General features: G+C 43.1%; 1 protein-coding gene across 1 annotated transcript in view; it reads right to left on the reverse strand.

The window, feature by feature from the left end:
* The window catches only part of LOC308289415 (actin, muscle-like), a gene marked incomplete at both ends in the record, with an annotated part of 35,677 nt that extends 25,300 nt beyond the window's left edge, over positions 1-10,377 (reverse strand). The window contains 3 exons of the mRNA XM_080731105.1: positions 6,473-6,583; positions 7,206-7,331; positions 10,318-10,377. Of these exons, the coding sequence (XP_080587231.1) occupies positions 6,473-6,583; positions 7,206-7,331; positions 10,318-10,377 (297 nt within the window). The remainder of the gene's footprint in view (positions 1-6,472; positions 6,584-7,205; positions 7,332-10,317) is intronic.
* Between the last annotated feature and the right edge of the window lie 468 nt (positions 10,378-10,845).

Raw genomic sequence — 10,845 nt, forward strand, 5'->3', positions numbered from 1 at the left:
ACACAACAAAAGAATAGTAGTGCTTAACGTTTCTATAATGGATTGCAATTTTAAGTGACTTTTCTAAGCATATTGCAAACTCAAAGAACTTACAATGGTCCATTCATCCAAACATTAGGAACTACTTATCAACACAGTGCCAAAAATATATATACACAAATATACAGTAGGTCTATACATAGGCGTCTGCACCAAGACAATAATGATAATGCTTAGCCTAAATAAAAATAAAAGTGCAGAACCAAAAAAAAAAGTGTCCAAAAGTCTGTGCAAAAAAAAAAATAGAAGTGACCAGTGTCGAGACTCGAGTCACAACAAAGAAAAAGAAAAACGCAGATGGATGCCCCTCTCCGCAATTCCAAGAAGCATGGGGGAAAGTTAGCCCTGAATACACTGGGAAAGTCATTTGGATGGCACGGGATGGAACAATATTTTAATATTGTGCGCGCGTTGCAATCGTCCGTTCCGAGCCTCGGTACAGCGGCTCCTCCGCCGTCTTGGCCCACGTACACCACGGACCACCACAGCGTCAGCGCCCCCGGTCAATGAAACAAGTTTCCACGGCCAGGGCGCCTCCGCCTCCGCCCACGTAACTCCGCCGCCGTTACCCGGACCTCCACAGCGACCGCACCTCCGATCCATGTCACGAGCCTCCACGGCGAGGGCTCCTCCGGTCCAAGTTACGGGCTTTCACGGCGACAGTGCGTCTGGGCCTCCTCTTCTGCGTCGAGCTTCGCGCGACTCTGGATCTGACTCCCGCCGCCATGTTTGCATGCAACCAAACAAGGTCCATGTACACGTCTCCATGGCTACGGCACCAACAGACTAGTTCTCCATAAAAAACACCCAGGCAATGAGCCAGTCGCGTTACCCAGGGCCACACGCTTAAGACAGGCTAGACGGATAAAGCCAAGGTAGGCCGCTGTTTCGTATGCTTTGTTCCACGCAAGGAACAAAGGCCCTTCCCCCAATTTTCCGCCAGCCGATCAGCAGGGTTGTTAGGGTTACTTTTAAAAAGGAATCCCCTACAGTTACAAGTTACTTGCAAAGAAAATGTAGTCAGTAACGTAATCTGATTATCACTATTTAAAAAGTAACTAGTAGTTACTTTCAGTTACTTTTAGATTACTTTTTTGCAAAACTCTCTTTAATTAAATAAAACATGTTTTACCATTGATAACTAGACAAGAATATTGAGCCTATGCAATTAGGAAAAGGACAACAGAAATATACTAAAGCAAAATGGCAGAACTTTATGCTGATTCGACTTGATTATTTTATTGTTTGGCGTTATAACTTATTTGTAAAATTGATGAGGGCAAGGGGAGAATGTAATCCAGCATGTAACCCCCATCATTCAGATCCGTTACTGTAATCCAGATTACACATTTTAAAATGTAACCTGAGACTTTACAAGTTACCTGTTTTTTGTAATCTGATTACGTAATCCCGTTACATGTAATCCGTTACTTAACAACCCTGCCGATCAGAAAAAAACACGAAAAAAAACTAAACTACTATATACACGAATAAAACAAAGTTCCTCTAGGCATGCCCAGCTTGGCCAATGTGATGAGTCACCGCAAGAAAAAAAGAAGACAGGAAAAAAAGCAAGAAAAAGAGAAAGTAGGAAAAAACTGCAGAGCCGAAACTGAGATGCGACTGCTTCCCTCAAGGGGCGCGCCTCATGTGAGCTTGTAGATCTGCTTGTAGATCTTGTAGATTGGGCTCACGGTGGACGATGGCGGAACCGTACTCGCCATACTCGTCCTTGCTGATCCACATATTCTTGAAGGTGGGGAGAGAAGCCAGGATGGAACCACCCATCCACACAGAGTCCTTCCTCTCAGGAGGATCAATGACCTGGAGGAGTAGGGAGAGGGAGACATTTGAACAATAGGCTACGTCCAAAACACAAATACATGATCTCTAATTATATAGACTAGCCCTTACCCGTTCGGAGATATGAGCTCCAACATTACGTGCATTGTGTGGGTTATGAGGTGTGCACTGTGCACACAGTATGTGAGGGATGGAAAGTAACTTTAACTGGTGCTTGCATGATAATATATAGCAATGCATCAATGTATAGCCGTTCCGTTTAATGGCTATAGAGATACTGTGTACCGATCTGCGTGACAAAATCTGTTGGAATACTGTCCAAAAATGTGTTTTACTCAAACCCGTCTCCTGGTGGCGCTGTAACAGGGCCAGACACTCAGAGACTCAGACAGACAACAAAGGTGTGTCCCGGATAAACAAATGAAGATTTACAAAAATATCCGATTCAGTGGATCTGTGTAGGCAATAGGCATGGATTTTGTTAGACCCAGATATTTTTGTTGTGTGGACCTAGATATTTTTCTCTGCGGATATACGAAAATCTGAGTTTAGAAAAAGATCCAGATAAGTGTAGCCTTGGTCTTAGAGATATGACTGTCCATGTACCCTGGTATTCATGGTGGGAAGAGCAAGAGCTGTAATCTCCCTCTGCATGCGTTCTGCAAAGTTGCGGAACATAGTGGTGCCTCCTGACATCACTATGTTGTTGTACAGAGTCCCACGGATGTCCACGTCACACATCATAATGCTGTTGTTGGTCATCTCATGGATTCCAGCGGATCTCATACCTGAGTAGGAGAGACCTTTACTCTGTGTGATGTTTAGATTCAAACCATTAGATACATTGATTAGATGTTAGATTAGCAATAATAAAATAAGGCTTCAATTACAGTTCGACAGTAGGCCTATAGGTCTACATTTGACAGAAACACATAGTTGTCCAACATTCCACTTTGTTAAAACAGCTGAAGGTAAGCTAGGCGCAAGGACAACACAACAGAGACTGCACTGCAAGTAAAGTAAATTAAGAATACCTATATGTCAAGAAAGTGAATGTAATATTACAGACCTGGCAGACATTAATTTTAAACAATATTACTAACTCTTCTATCATACAGCCAAATTGTATGAATTCTTCTTCTTTTTATTGTAAATGGCTTTGCAAACCAAATAATGGCTGCAGATGTAATGGTTGTTACATTGTTGTTCAATTCCTTGCTATAGTGTGAATGAATGTAGAACTACACTCCTGTCATTACTACCAGATTCATGCTGGGCTATCATCAGCACTACACTAGTCAGGTAGGATTCACCTCGAAACATGGGCTGCAGATTGATGTAGTGTTGTTGTTTGTTGTTTCTATACTGAATGTTTTGAAGGTTTGCACATCCTGTATTGTCCCTACGATAAAAAGGAAGGATATCACACTGGGCGTGTCCCAGCGTGGTACCGGGGTATTGCACATGCGCAGTGTTAACAGGAACTGCCATGGTGGAATGTTCCAGCAGAGGCACTAGATAAAAAAGATCATGATCCGTTCTCAGTAGAGCGAGGTGTGTGTTTGTTTGTTTTGTTCTCTCTCCACTCATTTTCTGAGGCGCCGTACAGACATCTGCGTCACGCATCATCATCTTATCGTCTGAGAATGGCCACTGGGAGCGCCGTACTAATGCATTCTCAATGCAAGGTTGTTTGGTGTTTTGTCGTTGCCGTGTCTCTTCAAGAGCGTACAGGCTGCGGTTGAGCTAGAGACACGGCAACGACAAAAAACCAAACAACCTTCCATTGACAATGCATTAGTACGGCGTTCCCAGTGGCCATTCTCAGACGATAAGATGATGATGCGTGACGCACATGTGTGAGCGCGGCCTTATATTTTCTGCGTAGTGCTGTGTTTTATTTTTTTTAAAGGACCCCAATTGAAACAAGCCCAACGCTCTTTGGAGGTGTTTATCTTTTTAGTTAACCATGTACCAGCTGTTATGAAACTACCTTTTCCTATGCAAAACTTCTAATAAAGTTTTAAATCAATCAATTGTGGGAAATAATTGGTCTTCAGAGGGATGCTTTTATATAATCCTGTACTTTGAAGTATATGATTTCTATAACTTATATTCACTCAGGATATGCAACACATAGTTGCGCCTATTAGGGCACCAAATAAGCCTACTTGTTTTGTGGCATATTAAAGAACATTTAATTTGAGCAAAGAGCAAGTCCCCAGCAGGCACTTAAAGTAGGACAAAACAAACACTACCATTTAATGGTCACACGCCGCCATCTACTGAGCCAAAGTGTAGGTGCGGGCCAGATTGTACTGCAATACCCCCAAATACCCCCGGTACCACGGTGGGACACGCCCAGTGTGATATCCTTCCTTTTTAATCCTAGTATTGCCCAGGCTCAGATTCTGAGCCTGGGACAACTTCCTGGCCAGGAATATCATAGTTTTGGCCCAGAGGTTCTTCTCGCCCCCCTAGAGGCGAGAAAAAGAACTTCTGGGAACTCAGATTGGCACTACACTAACCGATGACAAAGGGGTTGAAGAGGATCTCAGGGCAGCAGAACCTCTCTCTTCCAATGGTGATCCCATCTGGCGTTGTGAAATCCTGATTTTCAGAGTAGGCAGCACTCTCCTGTTCAAAGTCCAGTGCCACAAAGCACCGTTCCTCCTTTATTCTGCGCACATTCTGCTCCGCTGTACAAGAGGGAGGGGTTTTAGAAATGTTATCTGATCTTACTTAAAGGAGGACTTCACCACTTTTCAACCTGTCTTCATAGAATAGGTCCTCATTAATGTTCATGATAAAATGCCATTTTTTTCCCTACTCAGTCTGGCTCTCATAGGAGAGTTGTGGGCGGGTCAAATACATCCACTGCCACCGGTGACATCATCAATGGAATCATCAGGGAATCCAAGCTAATAGAAACTGCAATGGAAGCCATTGTTCAAAGGATAATAAAAATCGAAATATATAAAAATATTGTTAAAAAAAAGAAATCCGTCAAACGATGATGTCACTGGTGGATGGATTTGACCCGCCCACTGCTCTATGAGACCCAGACTGAGTAGAAAAAAATTGTGCTATTTTATCAAGAACATTAGTGAGGACCTATTATATGAAGACAGTTTGAAAAGTGGTGAAGTCATCCTTTAAGATGGCAAGTTTACTTTTATAGCCCATTTCAATAGGGTTAGGGTTAAATCACACCTGATAAAAAGGCTTACAGGTGCGCTGGTGGAGCTGCCACAACACGTACGGAGAAAGATAGACACCCACACACTGTCCTTGCTCGCTCATTTAAGAAACACTTTTATTAAATGACTTGGCACGTTTCGGTCAAAGACCATATTCAGGCATCCAGCGAGAAGATGCCTTGCGCATTAATGCGCAAGTTGCGCATCTTCGCCGAAATGGACTTTGCCGAAATGTTGCAAGTTTAGCAAAAGTTTTTCTTTATTGAGCAAGCAAAGACAATGTGCGGGTGTCTATCTTTCACCGTACACATGCACCCACACGCACAGATCAAACATGGCATTGGTTCCCTTCCCACCTCAGAATGGTACATACCGGTACACGCAGTGGTGATGCTGTCGCTGTCAGTGAGTCTCTGCATCAGATAATCGGTGACCTTCCTGCCTGCCAGTTCTGTTCTAAGGATGGCATCAGGCAGAGCGTAGCCCTCGTAGATGGGCACTGTGTGGCTCACACCATCACCAGAGTCCACCACAATACCTGGAGAAACAAGGAGTTCAGTTGGTCACTGGGGCAATACAGATAGATACAGCAACCCTATGGCACAGGTCCAATACGCACAACAATCCTCAGTGTTCATTTATGCATTTGTTACACATGTAAACAAATGGACATTCAAGGCCCTATCAGAGTACAGTCTGCAGTGATAAGTCATAACACGGTGTAGTTTTCTAGCTATCACCGAGGCTTTGTAATACATTTTTAGGTGATGTCTAGAAAACTACACCGCGGTGATGACTTATCACAGCAGATTGTACTGGCCTTTACAGGTCCATTGCTTACAGTATATTTGCAGGCTTTCAGAAGTAAAGTAACACTTACCAGTGGTCTGACCAGAGGCGTAGAGAGACAAAACTGGCTGGATGGCCAAATATATGGCAGGGAAATTGAAGTCCTCAAACATGATCTAGAGATGATGAAAAAATGTAACCTTTGATACACCTACAGTACATCACTGATATTCAATGCTATGGAGGGCTTGGTGTAAGCAATATTTACATGCAGCAAGTCAGTTGATTTCAACAATGAGGACGTCTTCAGAGAGAGGTGGACTAATTAGAGAAATCTACCGGTATCTCTATATCTGTCTGTGTCCCTTTTATGGCCATATATGGAAATCCCCAATGTCATCAATATGGATCAAGTAATAGCCTACAGACGTCATAGACTGGCCTCCAAGGACTAGGTTGGGTACTGCACTAGTACTCTGACAATTGGTACAACGGGTATAACAGGTACTGTATGACCAGAGGGGCATGCACTCCGAATGGCCATCGGCCTAGTCCCGTGAATGAGAGAGAGAGAGAGAGAGAGAGAGAGAGAGAGAGAGAGAGAGAGAGAGAGAGAGAGAGAGAAGAGAGTTTGCCTCCACCTGTGTCATTTTCTCCCTGTTGGCCATGGGGTTGAGAGGAGCCTCCGTAAGCAGAAGTGGATGCTCTTCAGGGTTCACATGAAGCTTATTATAGAAGATGTGGTGCCAGATCTACACAGCAGAAAGAGGCTTCAGTTTCACACATTTCAAATCACAAAACACACCGCAACTTAAATGGCCTTACACTTTGAAACATGTTTCATAGCTGTAACTGATTGTTACATTCAACCGAAATTTTGATTGTCCTACCGTTGGTTCGTAACAGACTTCCAAGTTTAGTGGTAGCAGGGGCCTATTTGACCGAATATGAATCACATGTCAAGGATCATAGTAATCTTTCTCTTTGCCATTTAGATTTTTTTATTTGTTTTCGGTCTGCACCAGGCCAAAGGAGACCCCCTGTTAGTGAGTGTGTGTGTACAGTGTGTGTGTACTCTTATATCTCTGCCACCGTTGCCCCTATCCATGCCAAACATTGCACTCTGTGGCTGGAAAACCACAACCTCCGCCCCTGATTTCTCACATGCCCCTCTTCTAGCGCCATCACGAGGTTGCTTTTTGCAGACAACATTAATGGACATTTACAGGCCAATTTGTGAATACATGCGACCTGGCGGTCGCTTATCTCCCGATTAGGGAGTCTTACTGGTGGTTTAGTATAGAGTTTAGGGCTCAGTGAGCAGTGATTGGTTGTACTGCGTAGCCACATGTGCATGTAGTTCTGTGTTCCTACCTCCCCCATGTCATCCCAGTTGGTTATGATGCCATCTGTGATGGGTTTATTGAGGTTGAGAACCGCCCTCATCGACAGGGCTTCATCTCCTATATAGACCTCCTTCTGTTCAAGCCCTACCACTACCTGAGGAGAGAAACAAGATCAACACCATCACTCTAAATACAGAAATACATTATTGATACACAATTCACCTGGTGTCCTTGTCAGTTCTGGAAAAACAGGTGTATGCTGGTAGAAAAGAATACCAGGTGTGTGTGTGTGTGTGTGTGTGTGTGTGTGTGTGTGTGTGTGTGTGTGTGTGTGTGTGTGTGTGTGTGTGTGTGTGTGTGTGTGTGGTAATGAACCTGATGTCTTCTGGGCCGTCCGACAGTGGTGGGGAAGACTAATAATGGTTTGTCACTACTAGCAAACCCTGCTTTGCTCATCCCAGAGCTATTGTCAACTACAAGTGCATCATCCATGATTGAAGGAAGGTTCTTCTATTCCACCTAAGGGTTAGATATCAGCATACAAAATGTAAAGTGTGTATACTAAAAACATATCAGTGTTACACACGCACGCACCCACGCACGCACGCACGCACGCACGCACGCACGCACGCACACACACACACACACACACACACACACACACACACACACACACACACACACACACACACACACACACACACACACACACACACACACACACACACTCTCACACACACACACACACACACACACACACACACACACACACACACACACACACACACACACACACACACACAGTTTTCTTTTCACTCCACTGTGTCAAAGAAATATGGAGCTCTGAAATTAATCATTTAAAGGAGTAGTTCACCCCCAAAATGACTTTTTTTTTTTCAATCGATTAGTCATGCCATGGAGACTTGAGTTCAATAATATGTTATGTGTTTGGCACATTCCTAAGAAAAAAAAAGTACCCTGATGGTTTCCCCATCCAGGGCCATGCATTCGGGTCCCCAACCAGAATCAATGGGGGTAAATGTACTATAATCTCATTTTTGTCTTAGGAATGCGACAAATACAAAAAAATATTATTGAACTCAAGTATTTATGGCATGAGTAATCAATAGGAAAAAAAAGTCATTTTGGGGGTGAACTACTCCTTTAGTAAGCAAAAAAAAAAGAAAAAAGTAAAAAGTACTTACTTTCGCCAGTTACTGAACGTAAGATCAAACTTCCTTCTTTGTGCTCTGGACCAAACCCGATGAAACAATCTTAATTTTCTGTAAGGCTTCACTCTGTTTGTTGCACACATTATATACCCTGCCTTCGTCTTCTTTCGTTATCGAATTCAAATATCCAGCCTACTATCGAACAGCCACCTCTTTGTCACTGTGACAAGTGGTAATTATAGCTCAGGCTCAATTATATCACATGCTACGCTGTTTGTGTTGCCACCGCATCAAATGTTTGTCCCAGTCCAGCCCTGGAGTCATATTCTGAAACACAAAACAGAAAGCACACCACCCAAATGGACAGCTGCTGCTGCATACTTTCACTTTGCAGTTGTGTGGGGAATGAATCTGCAGATTGATTCTCGGAAATGGTCTGATCTGCTGTAAAGAAAAGGGGTGAGAGGTGGGGCAGAATTTTCCCGGAAGTTGTCTTTTTTTTTCACATTGCGGTGTTCCTGCAAACGTATTCCCCGCTGGAATAAATCTGGTCGACGTCTCCTGCTCCGCCAGTTAAGCTCGCAATAAACAATATACAAGCAAAAACTCAGGCGATGTAACACCTACAGTACGTGTATTAAGAGCTATAATCTGTTTTTTTTTTGTTTTGTTTTTCGCTGGGGAATGTAAATAGACCCGCACCGGCCGCATGACGTAACTTCCCGCTAGAAATCTTGGAACCAACCGGAAAGCATATTGTGGCCAGGGTGGTTTCTACCACCATTAGCTAGACCAGGGGTTCCCAAACTTTTTTGTCTCAGGGCACCCCATAAATATTTTTTTAATCCGAGGCACCCCTACATTATCATTTTCACTCCCAGCACCTTATATTTATATCGTCGTTGTCAGGTGGAAACCTTGTATGTCCAAAACCGTTCATTTTGTATTTATCATCTATAAAATGTACTAAACTAGTGAAAACATCAGATCTACAAGCACACAATGCCTCGCATCACAAGGCGTTGTGTGCTTGTAGATCGGCTGTTTTCACTAGTTTTGTGCGACGGTCTTGCATGATGAAGCAGGGCAAAAGACATGAGGAGATACGAGGTTTCTGCCCGACAGTGACGATATTTTAGTGATGATGTATGTTATGAAAAATGTTGAGATAATAGCCATTTTGACTAGAACTGACTGAAAATAACTTCAAGTTTAAAATAGTTCAAGTTTAAATAATATTGTTTCAAGTGTCCAAATAAATTCCAAATATTATCAAATGATCTCGCGGCACCTCTGGACTGCTGTCACGGCACCCCAGGGTTCCCCGTCACCCACTTTGAAAACCCCTGAGCTAGATTAACTGCAACATAGGCTACCCTATTTGAGCGGTGCTAACCATTCCGTTGTTGTCCCTTTTATGCCCATATACGGGGATCCCTGATGGGAAACTCAGCCATGCCTTTTGGCCTGGCGGAGACTTATACTAGTAAGGTTTTATTTGGTTCAAATATGTTTTATTGATTTTCACATTGAGAAAGTATTTGTACAAATAGGAATCTCTTATCTTTTTTCTCCCCTCTCCCCATCCCAAACACACACATGGCAGTGTAAGAAATGACATAATTTTAAAAGGATAACAATTTACAGAAACATACAATAAAGACAACAGCAAATACACCAAATAACCAAATAAAATAAATTACACACAAGAAAATACACAATGTCTAATCTACAGTTCCAACTTCCCTACCCTACAACTGATGATTTAACCTATTGCTCCAAAGCTTCTTCAATATCTCCCTTATGCGTGAAATCTAAGAACCTCTCCCACATCTTACAGAATTCAGCAGATTTCCTCTTAACTACGTACGTTAGTTTCTCGCATGCTAAACTGGAAGATGAATTCCTCAACCAAAATCCAATCGTGGGGGGCGTTGACATCAAGAAAGCGGGTTCTGTCCTCGGTACCACCTTGGATACTGTGGAGGAGGTGGCCAATAACAGGATCAGGACTAAACTCCTGGCCATCATGGACAACCCCTCTCCTCAACCCCTACATGATGCTGTGAAAAGGCAGAAAAGCTCCTTTAGCAACAGACTGTTACATCCAAGTTGCAAAAACGAATGCTATAGGAGATATTTTCTGCCCACAGCAATAAGACTGTACAACTCCTCGTCTGGTTGGCTTGACCAGGCCAGTTAGGATGGGGGATGTGGGGTACAAGTTTTTCAGGTTTGGTTTGTCAGTTATTTATTGTAGGTTTAACTTGCTTAGATGCATTTTTTTTAATATTTATTTATTATCATGATGTGTTTTCATTGATGTCTTTATGAGCTGCTGTAACGCTTGAATTTCCCCTCTGGGATCAATAAAGTACCTACCTACCTACCTACCTACCTACCGGTACCTACCTACCTACCTACCCACCTACCTACCTACCTACCTAGTGCAATTCACCCTTTGTCAAGTCCTGCCCGTTGTCCCGCCCCTCTTCA

The sequence above is a fragment of the Nannobrachium achirus genome (genome assembly GCF_963921795.1).
Source record: "Nannobrachium achirus genome assembly, chromosome: 1".
NCBI classification, from domain to species: domain Eukaryota; kingdom Metazoa; phylum Chordata; class Actinopteri; order Myctophiformes; family Myctophidae; genus Nannobrachium; species Nannobrachium achirus.